The 18,866-nt window shown below is 44.3% G+C and overlaps 1 protein-coding gene across 2 annotated transcripts in view; it reads left to right on the top strand.

Moving 5' to 3' along the window:
- LOC122934105 (synaptojanin-2-like) overlaps nucleotides 1–12,620 on the top strand; it is a 237,525-nt gene extending 224,905 nt beyond the window's left edge. For both annotated transcript variants that reach the window (XM_044289307.1, XM_044289305.1), the window contains 2 exons: nucleotides 4,420–4,616; nucleotides 9,042–12,620. In XM_044289307.1, the coding sequence (XP_044145242.1) occupies nucleotides 4,420–4,616; nucleotides 9,042–10,004 (1,160 nt within the window). In that variant the 3' untranslated portion in view covers nucleotides 10,005–12,620. The remainder of the gene's footprint in view (nucleotides 1–4,419; nucleotides 4,617–9,041) is intronic.
- Nucleotides 12,621–18,866: the final 6,246 nt, after the last annotated feature.

Below are 18,866 nucleotides of genomic sequence, written 5' to 3'. Positions count from 1 at the left end.
CGGCCAATAAGACACACCTAGGTTTTTGAGGAGGAAAATAAGAAAAAAAAATATTTTTAACCAAAAGGTGTGCTTTTGGAGGGTTTGAAATAATGGCGGTCTGTGGGTGGCACTGTTATGGGGGTTGGTGTGGATGGCACTGTTATGGGGGTTGGTGTGGATGGCATTATGATGGGGGGTCTGTGAATGGCATTATGATGGGGGGTCTGTGGATGGCATTATGATGGGGGCGGTCTGTGGATGGTATTATGATGGGGGGTCTGTTGATGGCATTATAATGGGGGGGGTCTGTGGATGGCATGATGGGAGGGTCTGTGGATGGCATTATGATGGGGGGGGTCTGTGGATGGCATTATGATGGGGGGGGGTCTGTGGATGGCATGATGGGAGGGTCTGTGGATGGCATTATGATGGGGGGGTCTGTGGATGGCATTATGATGGGAGGGTCTGTGGATGGCATTATGATGGGGGGGTCTGTGGATGGCATTATGATGGGGGGGTCTGTGGATGGCATTATGATGGGGGGGTCTGTGGATGGCATTATGATGGGGGGGTCTGTGGATGGCATTATGATGGGGGGGTCTGTGGATGGCATTATGATGGGGGGGTCTGTGGATGGCATTATGATGGGGGGGTCTGTGGATGGCATTATGATGGGGGGGTCTGTGGATGGCATTATGATGGGGGGGTCTGTGGATGGCATTATGATGGGGGGGGTCTGTGGATGGCATTATGATGGGGGGGGGGTCTGTGGATGGCATTATGATGGGGGCGGTCTGTGGATGGTATTATGATGGGGGGGGTCTGTGGATGGCATTATGATGGGGGGGGATCTGGGGAGGGGATCTGTGGATGGCATTATGACAGGGGGATCTGGGGAGGGGATCTGTGGATGGCATTATGATGGAGGGGATCTGTGGATGGCATTATGATGGAGGGGATCTGTGGATGGCATTATGATGGAGGGGATCTGGGGATGGCATTATGATGCAGGGGATCTGTGGATGGCATTATGATGCAGGGGATCTGTGGATGGCATTATGATGCAGGGGATCTGTGGATGGCATTATGGTGGGGGGGTCTGTGGATGGCACTGTTATGGGATGGTGGATCTGTGGATGACGATGCTATATGTTTAATCCACAGATCCCCCCCCCCCCCATAACAGTCCCATACATAGATCCCCTCCCATCATAATGCCACCTTCAGACCCCCCCCCCCCCCCCCCCCCATCATTATCCCATCCATAGATCCCTAAGGAGGGGCTGTAGTAGGCAGGGAGAGCGGCGGGGCAGTGCAGGCACTGTACTCTGGCCCCGCCGCTCAGTATATACTGTATTATATGTATTATAGGTAGTGTTAATCTTTTTAGATCTAAACTAAATAATGATGCGCTCCCCCTGCGTACCGTACTTACCGGTACACATGTCACGCTGCTGTAGTAAGCACTAGCAGGCAGGCTGGGGCGGCCTTAACTCACTGAGGTCACGTGCCTGCTCCGCCTGCTTCATTCATAAAGAAGGGAGGAGCAGACGCGTGACCTCCGTGAGTTACGGCCGCCCAGCCTGCCTGCTAGTGCTTACTACAGCAGCGTGATGTGTGTACCGGTAAACGCAGGGGGAGCGCATAATTATTCAGTTTAGATATGCTGATTAACACTACGTATAATACAGTACATACTGAGCTGCGGGGCCACTCTCCCCGCCTACTACAGTCCCTCACTAATACATCGCAGTCTGTGATGTAAATTGCCAGCATTCGCCCCATAAGACACAGGGGCACTTTTCCCCCACTTTTTTTTGGGGGGGTGTCTTATGGGTCGTACTGTATGTACTGTAAAAGACCTAACTGCATATTTTAGTATATATTTTGCCAAACAGATCTTTGCACACTGGTCTTTACATTTTTAGGTTTTTAAAGTGAAAAGATTTCTCATTTTTCTATTACATGTTAAGCATAAAAGAATGAGGCTAAATCCGTTTTTTTTTTTTTTTTTTCCCTCATGGGCAGCAGGCAGCAAAGCCTTGTTAACCACCTCAGCCCCGCTAGCTTAAACACCCTTAATGACCAGACCACTTTTTACAATTCTGCACTACACTACTTTCACAGTTTATTGCTTGGTCATGCAACTTACCACCCAAATTAATTTTACATCCTTTTCTTCTCACTCATAGAGCTTACATTTGGTGGTATTTCATTGCTGCTGACATTTTTTTTTTTTTTTTTATTAATCGTAATTTAACGAAATTTTTGCAAAAAAAATGACATTTTTCAATTTCAGTTGTAAAATAAAAAAAAAACAACGAAATTTCTATATACATTTTTCTCTAAATTTATTGTTCTACATGTCTGATAAAAAAAAATGTTTGGGTAAAAAAAAAAAAATGGTTTGGGTAAAAGTTATAGCGTTTACAAACTATGTTACAAAAATGTGAATTTCCGCTTTTTGAAGCAGCTCTGACATTCTGAGCACCTGTCATGTTTTCTGAGGTTCTACAATGCCCAGACAGTAGAAAGACCCCACAAATGACCCCATTTCGGAAAGTAGACACCCTAAGGTATTCGCTGATGGGCATAGTGAGTTCATAGAACTTTTTATTTTTTGTCACAAGTTAGTGGAAAATGATTATTTATTTGTTTTTTGTTTTTTTCCTTACAAAGTCTCATATTCCACTAACTTATGACAAAAAATAAAAACTTCCATGAACTCACTATGCCCATCACGAAATACCTTGGGGTGTCTTCTTTCAAAAATGGGGTCACTTGCGGGGGAGCTATACTGCCTTGGCTTTTTAGGGGCCCTAATGTGTGAGAAGTAGTTTGAAATCAAAATGTGTAAAAAATGCCCTGTGAAATCCTAAAGGTGCTCTTTGGAATGTGGGCCCCTTTGCCCATCTTGGCTGCAAAAAAGTGTCACAAATGTGGTATCGCCGTACTCAGGAGAAGTTGGGCAATGTGTTTTGGGGTGTCATTTTGCATATACCCATGCTGGGTGAGATAACTATCTCGGTCAAATGCCAACTTTGTATAAAAAAAAAAATGGGAAAAGTTGTCTTTTGCCGAGATATTTCTCTCACCCAGCATGGGTATATGTATGACACCCCAAAAGACATTGCCCAACTTCTCCTGATAGCATTTTCCGCTATCATTTTCTACAGCCTGCTGCTTCCTTCTCCCCTGTGCTGCTGAGGGAACTTGTTCTGTGATACTAGACTGCGCAGCAGCGCAGCTCAGTATCGAAAAAATGGAAATCCCGGTATCGTATCGAAACCGGTACAAAAGTATCGATTGGGTATCAAAATTTCGGTACCCGAAACAACCCTACTCTGGAGCATCTATTTGTATGATTCTTTGTTGTACCCTTACTCTATTATTTGTACTAGAAGTTTGTGACTAAAGGTACAACTGGGTGTTACTAGTTGCGTGTGTGTCCCTGCACAGTTTGACACTGTCTAGTCAATGCTGCCTGTGCCGGACTGTGCTGGGACACGCCTCTTTTTGACAAGGGCTAATATTAGCACCAAGCTGGCAACTTATTACTATACTACAGGCAAGCCACCGCCATTTTGCTTGAAGATCTTGGGTGAAATACCATGCACGGTGATGTATGACGTCACCACGACGGTCAGTGTGATGATGTCATGTGGGGCTGCACGAGATTTCGTGCCAGATCTTAAGCAGGATGGTGGTGGCTGGCCCATCCCGAGCAAATGGATCATGTAAGTTAGATTTTTTTATTTTATTTTTGTCAAATTTTACACCGTGTTATGTACATCAGATGCCACGATCATGTATGTACATGCCATCTGAGGAGTACATTGACGGTGGGAGGCGCAATCGCCGATCCCTGTAATTGCACCCACTAATTACAAAGAATTGCGCTTTGTGACAAAGTAATTCGCCAATGAGCAAACATTTTTTGTAAAATTTGGCAGAGCAGCCGAATCTAATTTTTTAATTTTTGCTCATCTCTAGTAATCTCCTCACCTGTAACTGTATTTGTAAATTGGGTTCTCCCTTCTGATCCCCAGCTATGTCATGTGACTGACTCCAACTGAAATGGCGTTTGTGTGGAGAAGTCAGTTTTTCTGTTTATTTCTATGACAGCCTCAATGTCAGGATCCCAGAATTATAGGAGGTATTCTCATGGGATTATGATCATCCCTGTGGATCATATTGTAGCCATTTTGGTGGGAAAATTCCCCAAGAATAGTATGGTTAGACCTCTTACATACACCCCTCTACCGATCACGAGAATGGGGGTCCTGTTTCCTTGTTCTGATGGAGCAGCAGGTCGTGCATGCGCACTGCCATGCCCTTCAATCTCTATGGGAGCGCTTTAGATGAACCTTTGAAAGTGAATATTGGATTGAGCTTGGAGGATTGCCAATGTCTAATGAAAGTTTTTGCTTTTTTCAGAAAAACAAGATGAAGATGTAAAAACTGTATTGAATCGCAATCAGAGTTTTCCTAAAGCAGAACCCAAATTGATATCCCTCAGGGTGCCACATGGTTGCTCACTAGATGCGGAGGCAGTGCTGGTACCACATAGACCTCCTCCAAAGGTTCCTAGTTCTCGACCAGTTGCAAATCAAAGAACCATTGTAAATACTAAAGTAAGTCATGTTGTAGTACAAGGGGATTTCTAGTTTTATCTAAATACATTGGGGGGAAAAATACAATTCCTCCAAGATTTTTGGGGGGTTGTTTTTGCGATATTCATTGTGCGCTAAAAATAACATGCCGACCTTACTCTGCAGGTCAGTACGATTACAACAATACCAAATTTATGTAATTTTTATTTTATCGGCCATAACTTTTTTTTATATTTCTGTCTACAGTGATGGGAGGGCTTGTGGGTTTTTTGCGGGACGAACTGTACTTTTTTATTGTCACCATTTTTGGGCGACATAGCTCAACATACGTATTCAATATTTGGTGGAGGGGGTGATTAGGTGACTAAAATGGTGAATCATGGATTTTCTTCTGTTATGGTTTTCACTGTGCAGAAAAAATATTTTTATATTTTAATAGCCCTACATCGTTTGACTGTTTCTCCAGTAGACTATAGTGATGTACCATCACAGTCTATGGGATATTTGCTATGTTCCTATTTGCTATGTTTACTGGGGTAAAACGGTCAGCCTCTAGGAGGTTCAAGGCTACCACAGCAAATTATTGTATCTCTAGATCTCAGTGTTCGGGCCTTGGGAGCGCAGCGCTCTTGGGGAAAGCCACCTCCGATGCCGTGGTCACAATTAATTGCAGAATCTTAGGGCTTAAATGGCCAGAAACTGCATCATCTTTGATTCCAGTCATTGAGGCTGGGTTGTCTTGACTAATTGAGTCGTACAGTATCTGTTGTGTGCACGGTAGTCGGCCCTCCTGTGCAAGCATATAAAAGTCTCAATATAAGCCTCATAGATAAACTTCTGGCAGACACAGCAAACACCTTAAGGCTGTATCACACGAGCGAGTGTATTGCGGGAGTCATGCTCCATGTGTGAGCCTGATCCTCTGTTCTGGACTTACAGGAGCGCAGGGCATTATACAGATTTATAAAAGTATGTGCCGCTGCATGACCTTACTGCTATGTCACTAGGATCATATAGAAGTAAGGTCAAGCAGAGGCATTCAGCATTATAAATCCTGATAATGCCCTGCACTCCTGCAAGTCCAGAACAGAGGATCACTCTTCGGCCTCATGCACACGATCGTTGTGTGCACCCGTGGCTGTTGTTCTGTTTTCCGTGATTTTCTGCGGGCCCATTGACTTTCAATGGGTCCGTTGAAAACTCGGAAAATGCACCGTTTGTCATACGCCTCCGTGATCCGTGTATCCTGTCCGTCAAAAAAATATGACCTGTCCTATTTTTTTGACGGACAACGGTTCACGGACCCATTCAAGTCAATGGGTACGTGAAAAAACACGGATGCACACAAGATTGGCATCTGTGTCCGTAGGCTACTTTCAAACAGACGGATCCGAATATCCGTCTGCATAAAAGCTTTTTCAGAGCTGAGTTTTCACTTTGTGAAAACTCATATCCGACAGTATATTCTAACACAGAGGCGTTCCCATAGTGATGGGGACACTTCAAGTTAGAATATACTACGAACTGTGTACATGACTGCCCCCTGCTGCCTGGCAGCACCCGATCTCTTACAGGGGGCTGTGATCTGCACAATTAACCCCTCAGGTGCCGCACCTGAAGGGGTTAATTGTGCGTATCATAGCCCCCTGTAAGAGATCAGGGGCTGCCAGGCAGCAGACCCCCCCTCCCTCCCCAGTTTTAATTTCATTGGTGGCCAGTGCGGCCCCCCTCCTTCTATTGTATTAATATCTTTGGTGGCCAGTGTGCGCCCCGGGCCCCCCTCCCTCCCTTTATTGTATTATCATTGGTGGCCAGTGGGCGGCCACCAATACATGCTTACATGCTGCGCTGTCTGTGACCGGCCGGGAGCTCCACCTACTGGTAAGTGACAGATCATTAAGCAATGCGCCGCACAGACCTGTCACTTACCAGTAGAAGGAGCTGGTTACAGACAGTGCAGCAGGTAAGTATGATGCCTCTAATATTGCTAAGTAACCATGGCAACCAGGACTGCAGTAGCGTCCTGGTTGCCATGGTTACCGATCGGAGCCCCAGCGATTAAACTGGGACTCCGATCGGAACTCTCCGGGGGGGGGGGGGGGGGGGGGGGAGAAAGGGGAGGCCGCACACTGGCCACCAATGATAATACAATAAAGGGAGGGAATGGGGGCCTGGGGTGGCCTCACACTGGCCACCAATGATAATACAATAAAGGGAGGGAGTGGGGGCCTGGGGTGGCCTCACACTGGCCACCAATGATAATACAATAAAGGGAGGGAGGGGGGGCCGGGGGGAGGCCGCACACTGGCCACCAATGATAATACAATAAAGGGAGGGAGTGGGGGCCTGGGGAGGCCGCACACTGGCCACCAATGATAATACAATAAAGGGAGGGAGGGGGGGCCGGGGGGAGGCCGCACACTGGCCACCAATGATAATACAATAAAGGGAGGGAGGTGGGGCTGGGGGGAGGCCGCACACTGGCCACCAATGATAATACATTAGAGGGATGGAGGGGGCCGCACACTGGCCACCAATGATAATACAATAAAGGGAGGGAATGGGGGCCTGGGGTGGCCTCACACTGGCCACCAATGATAATACAATAAAGGGAGGGAGTGGGGGCCTGGGGTGGCCTCACACTGGCCACCAATGATAATACAATAAAGGGAGGGAGGGGGGGCCGGGGGGAGGCCGCACACTGGCCACCAATGATAATACAATAAAGGGAGGGAGTGGGGGCCTGGGGAGGCCGCACACTGGCCACCAATGATAATACAATAAAGGGAGGGAGGGGGGGCCGGGGGGAGGCCGCACACTGGCCACCAATGATAATACAATAAAGGGAGGGAGGTGGGGCTGGGGGGAGGCCGCACACTGGCCACCAATGATAATACATTAGAGGGATGGAGGGGGCCGCACACTGGCCACCAATGATAATACAATAAAGGGAGGGAGGGGAGGCCGCACACTGGCCACCAATAATACAATAAAGGGAGGGAGGGGGGCCGCACTGGCCACCAATGATATTAATACAATAGAGGGGGGGGGCAGCACTGGCCACCAATGATATTAATACAATAGAGGGAGGGGGGCCTGGGGGGGGGGGGACGCACTGGCCACCAATTAAATTAAAATTGGGGGGAGGGGGGTCTGCTGCCTGGCAGTCCCTGATCTCGGTGCGGCACCTGAGGGGTTAATTGTGCGGATCACAGCCCCCTGTAAGAGATCGGGTGCTACCAGGCCGCAGGGGGCAGTCATGTACACAGTTCGTAGTATATTCTAACTTGAAGCGTCCCCATCACCATGGGAACGCCTCTGTGTTAGAATATACTGTCGGATATGAGTTTTCACAATGTAACTCAAATCCGATGGTATATTCTAACATAGAGGCGTTCCCATGGTGATGGGGACGCTTCAAGTTAAAATATACCATCGGATTGGAGAAAACTCTGATCTGATGGTATAATCGGGACTCCTGACTTTACATTGAAAGTCAATGGGGGATGGATCCGTTTGCAATTGCACCATATTGTGTTAACGTCAAACTGATCCGTCCCCATTGACTTGCATTGTAAGTCAGGACAGATCCGTTTGGCTCCACACAGCCAGGCGGACACCAAAACGACCTTTTCCTTCATGTCTGTGGATCCTCCAAAAATCAAGGAAGACCCACGGAAGGAAAAACGGACATGGATTTGCAGACCGCAAAAAAAAATCGGTGAATCTGTGAATCCCGCAATGGACCCACTCGTGTGAAACAGCCCTTAGGACTAAGGGTCAGGTGATCATCATCAGAGTAAACCTAGAGCTAGTTACTCTGCATTAAAGTGGCCGGTAAGAGGATTGACAGCCGAGTGCTATACATCATGCTGTTTACAAATACGAACGAGCATTAGAAGAAAAATCTACGGATTCTTCTTTAATAAAAGTAGCATTTTTAGACACTTTATTTTATTAAAATAGTGTTTGCCTGTATTATAGTGTAATCATTTTATAATATCGACTGAATACTTTTAGTTACTTTGTCCATAACAACTAATAGTAGTGCAGATTTTGTTTTTAAAATGAAAATATAAAAAATAAAAGCTGCGCTATGATTGGTCCCTATGGGGGACAAGGACTTCTTTTTTTGATAAATGTGTACCTGTGTGTTTCCGAAAGATGTGCAGATTGGTAAATTCCTGTTTACAGACCTGAAATGTCTTGCTTCCACTTTAAGATATCAGAATAAAAAAAAAATACAAAGTGCAACCTATGTTTAAAAGCTTATTACCAGAAGGAGGCAGAAACGGCAACACACAATTTTTCAATTGATCCAATCTGTATAGTTTTTGTTTAATATGTGACTATTCAGTAAAGGTTGAATGATGAATATGCCATTTAATCATATCTTTTAGTTGATGTAAAATGTAACAAAGTGTTTCTTTATTTTCCTTATAATAGTTAAATCAAGAACAGAAAACAGAACAGTTTCAGCACCCAGGTGCAGAACCCCCTAAACCAGTGGGTCATGGGGGAATCTCAGACAGTGGATTACCATTGAGACCTCCACCCAAAGTTCCTCCCAAACCAAAACCTGAGCCATGTGTAAATTTAGTTGATTTAAATATCAATCTGATGGCAAAACCAGATTTGGGAAGTGAAGACCTGATAACATTAGAGCTCATGAATGAGCAAACAAATAAAGATGCAAACCACGTCACATTAAATAAAGAAGAATCTGCAGGTTCGGGATATACACTTCAAGTCATTGAAACGTCTGAGTCCATTAAGAAATTGGATGTGAACATTGAGCATTATCAAACACCACTTCCAGTCTTGAAGACAGAGTTGCAACCAGGTACAAGTACTTCTACTCCCTCAACTGTTTCTGTGACACCTCAAACAGAGGCAAAAATAAAAGCTATAGATAATGGCGACATTCCAAAAATACGTCCAGTACCAAAACCAAGAATGGCACCACCTTCACAGATTGTGAAATCTCAGGAAATTAAACAGAGTGATGAGGCAACTTCTACTACTCAAACTATTGTTACATCGGAAGAGATGTCAAACAATAATTATTTTCCACCAGCAGTTCCCCCTCGAAGAAAAAAGTCTGCACCAGCAGCTTTCCACCTTCAGTTGTTACAAAGTATGAACAGTTTGTCTCAAGATGATGGAGTTTCAAATAAGAATAACGACAACAGTTCCAGTGAAGGAACTTCAGTGAATGTAGAATTTTTTTATGGGACTGCAAGCACAAAGGATAATTGTGATCACCAAAACAATTATACCCAACTACTGGAGCCACAAAGAAGCTGGTCTTCTGAAAGGACAGTTTGTGGTGAGAGTTTATTTCAGTCCGCAAACCCTGGTACTTCCACAGAGCAGTTTACCAGCAATGATAATGATGTTTCAAAATGAGGAAAAAAAACATAATGCAATCCCCAAAGAAAATTGTAAATCTCCATGGTGACTGCAAATATTTCAAATGAACTGTAAAGGACATGTTAAAGAGCAGAGCTCTTCAAAACATTCATAAATACAGCATCTATTTAACAGTTTCAGTTTAATAATACGGAAGGCTTTCCGTTAGTTTTTGTAGTGTAGGGAGATATTTTTCTAAGGACCATATTATTTCCGTCCAGTGATCCCATTAAAAATGCTGCAGCCAGCCTTACGCTTTTTATTGCTTTAAATCAAAAGGTTTAAAAGGGCCAGAATGGCATAAAAAGTAAGTGGTGGTAATACTCTCTCAGATACCTTGTTGCTTCTATTTTGGTGCTTCCATGCCGTCTCTTCCTCAGCCAATCACTAACTTAGGCAGACCAACGCTGTGCTCGGTGGTTAGCTGAGAGGTCTTCATGTTAGATGCACCAGGGAGTAGTGACCAGAAGAGACCTGGAAAGGGTTGGAGCAGAGTTGGTGAGAAAAAAATTGATCATCGCTTATGTTATGTTACACTGTAGGTATACAGAAAAACCGTTATAAAGCATGGGTGTACACGCTATTTACAAAAATTACTATTGACTGGGACTTACCATGATCCATGCTGCAGGCTGCTGCTGCTCATATAGGATGCTTTGTCTCCTAATGCATGGATGTGAACGGCCCACTGCCAGTCCCTGCTAACTAGAAACTAAGTCTGCTATGCAACAGGTTCAAAAAGACTAATATTGTGCACACTCCTGAATTATAAACATTTTTATATACAATTGGAGGTACAATAAAATTCTATATTTGGTTTAGTTTTATTAATATATTTTTAAGATATTTTCTTAATTTTGAAGTCATTTCATGTATTCTGCTTCCTGTCCTGGCTTTTTAACTTCCACTTTGTTTCGACTTTTACCATGGCAGACACCCTCTCTTAAAGGATTTGTCCAGTTTCTGGTGGATACCGGACAACAAAGGGAATCCGCCTGCAATAATTAACCATTACTTACTTGGTGGATCATGCACCAGTGCTCTTTTTCTTCCAGCTAAGATCTATTTATCCGGCTGCAGTGGTGAGATCACGTCAACAACACATGGTCACTGCAGCCGTGTAAACAGATTCACCGGGAGCAGTGGAGAGGAGTCTGCTAGGTATTGCAGGTATATTCCCTGTGTTCAGTTTTTCCCTGCTACTGGACAATCCCTTTAATTTTCTAAGCCAGACCGTTACTGCAGCCAGAAATGAAGGGAGGGGGGGGGGGGGGGGGGAAGCATCACACTAATCAATGGAATGCTTTTGGAATGCTGACCTATGAAGAGAAAAATGGTGTTGTCATGCTGTCATCCTAACTCTACACCTACTTTTACCATGAGGATTACGTTGCAAATAATATCTTCCCCTCACAGCAGCAGTAAATTTACACTGAAGGAGGAATTATCCTTTGACTTTGACAGGACAATATTTTGTATTTAACTTTACAACGGCATAGTACTGCTGAAATTGAAAAAAATTTATAAACAGCCCACTTTTTTTAAAAACTGATTTCTATGGACATTGCAGATAAAAAAAAAAAACTTTTTGATGGAAGTGCCCCTTTGTGTCTTTCTTGAGTGATAGTAGTATATCACAGTGATATGCCATGACTTGAATAGCCCTTTAAGGCTACCTGCACACATTGCATATTTGTATGTAGAAAATCTGCATGAAAACCGCATAGAAACGGAGTTAAAAAAAAAAGCACACATAAATCTGCACTATTGTGTTTTTCATACAGTTATTTTTTTTCTGTAGACTTTGTTTATTTTAACAACTTCATTGAATTCCTTAGAGGAAAACCAGTATACAATAAAGTGTTGAATTGCACAAACAATTGACATGCTGTGGACTGTAAAATCCTGCATGTAAAAAATGTGCGCCGTGTACATGAGATTTGGCAAATGTCATTCACTCAGCTGGTACTATATTACGCTGTAGATTTTCTGCATGAAAAGCCATGCGGAAAAAACACAGTTAATCTGCATTGTGTGCAGGCAACCTAAGACTGGTGTTACACATAGCCAGTGTTTTTTATATTTTATCACTAGGAGGTTAAGAACTCCCCTTTTGACTGCAGATTGACTTCTTATACTTTACCTGCACCTTCTTCACACGAGTGATGACACATTAAGAAGGTCATCTTTATGCTTCAATTTTAGCACAACAATGATGTGTAATTTGTCAGACACATTTCTAAAATGTTTACATTTGTGGTACAGGCAATAAAATGGCACAAAACATTTACATACAGATAGGGCATAATAGTAGAAAGTGAAGAAGCACATTTCATGCTGATATAGTGTTGTCAAACTGCCTCCCTTCCTTGTAACAAAACAGCGTTCAATATTATTTTGTGTGAAGAATCTTTTAAATGACTATATTTGTAAAGCACACATTATATGGGTAAAGGCTGTTTGCCTACTGCTTTGTACACCACTGCTTTGTCTCCATGATACATGGTACTTTCATATTTTTGTCTCTAGAACATCCAGTTATCTAAAGCCAGTGCTGGTATCATATTTTTATAATGTATAAAAAGCTAATTCCTTAATAAAAAACAATCTTCATTTTAATCTGTTGGTTTAATTTTTTTTCTTGAAAATGCTAACTGCATTGTGGATTCCAGAAGAAGGGGGCACTTTGTTGAAGCTGATCACAGTGCAATGGCAGGTGCAAATGACCCTATGAACTTCCACATAAAAGAATTTAGAATATTAGACTCCTGCTGTAGAAAATCCAATAACCAGTAGGTGTATGTGTGCTTATATATGCATGACCACATTTACCAGGATAATTCTTATGATATCAGGAACGTCAACAGGCAACAAAGTACAAAAATCTGGAGATCCGGTATTAGTACAGAGTGGGTTGCAACGGGTATCAAATTATCGATACCCAATCAATACTTTTGTACCGATATTGATTCGATACCACTATTTGCCTTTTACCGATACTAGGCTGCGCAGCCTAGTATCACAGAACATGGCTCGCGCTGCTTTTAGCGTGCACCATGTTCCTTCAGCAGCACAGGGGAGATTGAAACAGTCTATCCTTCCCTACTGTGCCGCTGATCACAGCTCCCTGTCATAGAGGTCGGGTGCCAGCTATGTGATTCTACCGCCTGCTCCTGTATTTGTATAAAATGTAGTTGTGTCCATGGCCACGGTCCGTGAAGTGGCGGGAAGGGGCCCTAACAATGGCTGGTGTGCGCCTGGAGCCACGACACGTGGGCAGGCCTGAAAGAGGGCCAAAAAGACACTGAGTAGGGAAAAAACGATGTAATTTAATATACATTACAAAGCTAAAGAACGGAACACTTCACGGGTTTCAGATTGCGGATCCGGAATGTATCGGGAAAAACCAGGCAGATCTCCACCTACCCATCTGACGTATGACGTGCGGAGGTGTCCCGTGTTTGGAAGCTGCCGAAGCCGCTCCGATGCGGAAGGAATGTCCAGTTATTGTTTTGGGGTCCACCCCCAACCCTGCGACCAGGGATCTGATGTGGGATATGAACTGCAGCATGGATAGGGGTTTCCCTTGGAACGGAAGCAAAGGTGATTCGGGGTCTGGAGATAGTATGGTGTTTAAGAGACGTCTAAGCACAAGAACCGGACACCAGGCGTTCTTGGATTCAAAGAAGCGAATCTGTATAGGAGGACTGGTTTGGGACGTCTTGGTGGAAGGAAGGCTTAACACAAGGTGATCCTGGCTCCAGGATAGTTGTTTCCTCTTCAGGAAGGTCGCCTTTTGGGAAGATACGGAGAACTCTCCCGGGCGTAGGAAGCTGTAGAAGCTCAAATACATTGCGGCCTTGATAACCAGACTGAAGGAAGGGCCAAAAGGGTTTCCATCTAGGGTTGCTGACAGCTGCCTAAAACACCCTAGCAGAGGATTGGGTCCAGGATGGGACGAACAGGCTAACCCTGTTCCATGCAAAAAGAAAGTTGTCCCACATGCGTGTCCGCCATGGCTGCCCTGTCTAGGTGGACAATGCTGTTGGGTTCTGGGGCTGCAGGGAGGAGCGAGAGCAGACGTGAAATGAAGGCCTACCCTGGGGCATCACCCTTAAGGCGAAATTTAACCTACCCAGAATGGACTGTAATTCAACTTTGGTCACCTGGGAAGAAGCTAGAGCCCCTGAAACGACGTCTCTGATTTGGGTCAACTTGACTTCTGGTAGCCTGGCTTCCATCCTGTCAGAATCCAGGACAATACCCAGGAAGGTGATGGATGTGGCCGGACCAGAGGTCTTGCCCTGCGATATGGGAATGCGTAGGGACAAAAAGAGCTCCAGGAGGGAGTGAAGCCATGACGGATGGCATTGTGGTGGTTCTATGAGTTCGCGATGACGAGCGTGGCGAGGAGAGTCCAGGCGCGGGGGTTTAAGAGGAGTGACCTGGCCCCGTCCACAAATTACAGCTTCTGATCGGAGCCCCAGCAGTGTAATCCTAAGGCTCCGATCGGTTACCATGGCAGCCGGGACGCTACTGAAGCTTTGGCTGCCATGGTAAGCTCCCTGCTGCTGTGTGTACTATGCACAATGCTAAGTGTGTGAAGTCCTATTCACCCAAATAGGGATCTATTAAGGTGAATAGGACAAGGGATCAAAAGATCCCAGATTCTAGCCCCTAAGGGGGGAAATGGTTATTAACTAAAAAGTTTAAAAAAATAAACACACCAAAATATTAAAGGGGTTGTCCAGGTTCAGAGCTGAACCTGGACAGCCTTCCATTTTCACCCCAGCAGCCCCCCTGACATGAGCATCGGAGCAGTTCATGCTCCGATGCTCTCCTTTGCCCTGCGCTAAATCACGCAGGACAAAGGCATTTTTCAGAGTTCAGGTGACGTACCGGGCTCTCCATGGGGCTGACAGGAACCCCGGTGACGTCACCGGCACTGATGGGCGGGATTTAGCGCTGCCCTAGCCAGTAAAACGGCTAGGGCAGAGCTAAAGCCCGCCCCTCAGAGCCGGTGACGTCACCGAACACACTGCTGGGCGGAAGTTACCGCCCGGCAGTGTGTTATTGAAAACACAAGAGCCTGTGCCCTGCGCGATCTAGCGCAGGGCACAGGAGCGCATCAGAGCATGAGATGCTCCGATGCTAGGCTCAGGGGGCTGCCGGGGTGAAAATAACGGTATGTCCGGGTTCAGCTCTGAACCCGGACAACCCCTTTAAGTATAAATTACCCTCCTTTTCCAATTTTACATATAAAATATATAATAAATAAACATATTACGTCCGAAAAGTCCAAACTATTAAAATATCTCCTATGCAGTGAATGCCGTAACAGAAAAAAAATAAAAACTGTGCGATTCGCTATTTCTTTTGTCATGTCCCCCCCCCAAAAAAAGGATAGGACTGTTCTGTTATGGGCCGGACGTTCTATAAAATGTGGAATGCGCACGGCTTGTGTGTTTTATTTTTTTTATTTTATTTTTTATTTTTTTTGCGTGGTATCGAGTATCGCAATACTTTTTTATAGTATTAAATGCGAATCAAAATTTTGGTATCATGACAACCCTAGTACAGACACAGCTATGCCATCAGATTGTAATGGTCATATTGCCGCTTTTTACTTGAGTAACCATTTTAACCTTTTAAGACTCAACTCTAAGAAAACATTTCTGACACTCGTACAGTCCAAGAGTGCCCCTTCTTCCTCTACCCAGTCTCCCTGATATGAATATCAGCATTTCATGCTCTGATGCTGTCCTTTGCCCTGCTCTGAATCACGCAGGGTAAAGGCATTTTCTGTAGATCCTGTGACGTACCGGGCTCTCCATTGGGAAAGCAAGGCAGAGGCTTGTGCCTAGCGGTGAGCCTGGTGACATCACAAGAACTATTGGACGTGCTTTAGCGCTCCCCTCGCCTGTTAAACGGCTAGGGCAGTGCTAAAATCTCGCCCATCAGAGACGGTGATGTGTAATCATATAAACAAAAAGTCATTGCCCTGCGCAATCCAGCGTAGGGCAAGGGAAAGCATCGGAACATGAAATGTGAAAATGGCGATATGTCTGAACCCGGACAACCCCTTTAAATATGGAAAATACAAGCTTGACCTCACTTGAACCAGTTTCACACAGCCTTCTGCACCAGGAACCCAAACTTCAATCACAGTTAATAATGATCATTAGACTGATTCCTATTACACAATCCAGTTTATGCCTGTGTTAAAAGGGGGCAAAAAGTACAGCCAGGTGGGGGGGGGGGGGGATCAAGTGCTGGATTGGTATACTGGGGGATCAATAAGGTGATTATGACTTTGTTCTTTTGGAACATTTTAAGCTATTTCTAAATCATTTTTCATGACTGGATAAGCCATTTTAAAGAACCTTGGTGGCATCCGATTTGAAGTCAAAATGCTGTTTGATAAGGAAGAAAATATCGGGTGGGTTTCCTGTAGGAGTGCCCAGCCACTGAAGGCTTTAGTCAAACACATCTGAGCTGTTTTTCACTGTCCCTTTCATTTGAGCAGAGTTTGCAGAAATCTCATTCAGAACCTTCTTTAGATGTATGGAACTGATTTTAATTGACAATGACCAGAGGCACTGACAGATTTATAAAATTCATATGATTGAAGGGTACTCTAAAGAACCCTGACATACTTCCAAGCGTTTCTTATAATACTATGTATAGAACAAGGTAGGATATATGATGATGATGAAAATATCATTGGATTAACTATTTCAAGAAAATTTCCTGTCCCTTTCTTCATCTTCAATGCTGTAACCATAATTATCTCCTGGCTGTTTCTATAGTTCTGCTGCTGCTCTTGCAGTATACAAAGCCCTAATGTGATGGCCAAGTCACAGTACTGATCTCTGATGTATTTATACATGGTTATTATGTTACCCCTAACATTACCGCCTTAATTTTCCATACTAAATAATATTGATAATCTTTCTGGTACTGCAGTCCATCCGTTCAGTTAATTGCATTATTCATCCACCTCTGAACATGTTCCAGCTCTACTATGTACACAATATAAAATATGTATAGTCGGGTATCTAACTGCATTTATGAAACTGATCACGGAGAAACCAGGAGCAAGTACAACACCTCCTATTCACATTACAAAAGAAAACGCACATATCAACGGCTCAAAGCGTTTCACTTAAAAACAGGGAAAAGGCCTCAGGGACTCGCCACTACCCAAATGAATGTCTGATAGAAAGGTCTGCTTTGCAGTCCTGTATCTCCTTGTGCCTATTCCCTTTAATCCAAACGCCTTCTGCTAAAAATGCCTAAGCAAGGGTTTCACCCGATATCTGCTTCTTCCGGGGCATACACAGTGCATGTCCCGATCCATTTTATAATCACAGATCGGAAGTTATTGGTTACCAATCATAAAAATAAAATATCACAAATTCATTGATAATAAACAGTACAAACATACATGTACATACATGTATAAAAAGTGCATGATTCCAACATAGATACACTTCCCCTAAAGAATTATTAGGAACACCTGTTCTATTTCTCATTAATGCGATTGGTTGACTAGATAATCGCATGGCAGTTGCTTCAATGCATGTAGGGTTGTGGTCCTGGTCAAGACAATCTCCTGAACTCCAAACTGAATGTCAGAATGGGAAAGAAAGGTTAATTTAAGCAATTTTGAGCGTGGCCTGGTTGTTGGTGCCAGACGGGCCAGTCTGAGTATTTCACAATCTGCTCAGTTACTGGGATTTTCAGGCACAACCATTTCTAGGGTTTACAAAGAATGGTGTGAAAAGGGAAAAACATCCAGTATGTGGCAGTCCTGTGGGCGAAAATGGAGAATGGGCCGACTGATTCAAGCTGATAGAAGAGCAACGTTGACTGTAATAACCACTTGTTACAACCGAGGTATGCAGCAAAGCATTGTGAAGCCACAACACGCACAACCTTGAGGCGGATGGGCTACAACAGCAGAAGACCCCACCGGGTACCACTCATCTCCACTACAAATAAGAAAAAGAGGCTACAATTTGCACGAGCTCACCAAACTGGACTGTTGAAGACTGGAAAAATGTTGCCTGGTCTGATAAGTCTCGATTTCTGTTGAGACATTCAAATGGTAGAGTCTGAATTTGGTGTAAACAGAATGAGAACCTGTATCCATCATGCCTTGTTACCACTGTGCAGGCTGGTGGTGGTGTAATGGTGTGGGGGATGTTTTCTGGGCACACTTTAGGCCCCTTAGTGCCAATTGGCCATCGTTTAAATGCCACGGGCTACCTGAGCATTGTTTCTGACCATGTCCATTCTTTCATGACCACCATGTACCCATCCTCTGATGGCTACTTCCAGCAAGATATGCACCATGTCACAAAGCTTGAATAATTTCAAATTGGTTCTTGAACATTACCATGAGTTCACTGTACTAAAATGGCCCCCACAGTCACCAGATCTCAACCCAATAGAGCATCTTTGGGATGTGGTGGAACGGGAGCTTCGTGCCCTGGATGTGCATCCCTCAAATCTCCATCAACTGCAAGATGCTATCCTATCAATATGAATGCTAAAGAATGCTATCAGCACCTTGTTGAATCAATGCCACGTAGAATTAAGGTAGTTCTGAAGGCAATAGGGGGTCCAACACCGTAGTAGTATGGTGTTCCTAATAATTCTTTCGGTGTGTGTGTGTGTGTGTGTGTATATATATACACACACACACACCCCGTATTTTTCGCCCTATAAGACGCACCTGCCCATAAGATGCACCTAGGATTTTGAGGAGGAAAATAAGAAAAACATATTTTGAACCAAAAGGTGTGCTTTTGGTGGGTTTTGAACTAATGGTGGTCTATGGATGACACTGTTATG

The sequence above is a fragment of the Bufo gargarizans genome, chromosome 4, assembly GCF_014858855.1.
Source record: "Bufo gargarizans isolate SCDJY-AF-19 chromosome 4, ASM1485885v1, whole genome shotgun sequence".
Lineage (NCBI taxonomy): Eukaryota > Metazoa > Chordata > Amphibia > Anura > Bufonidae > Bufo > Bufo gargarizans.
The sequence above is the reverse complement of the archived record's forward strand: the minus strand, read 5'-3'. Positions and strand labels throughout refer to the sequence as shown.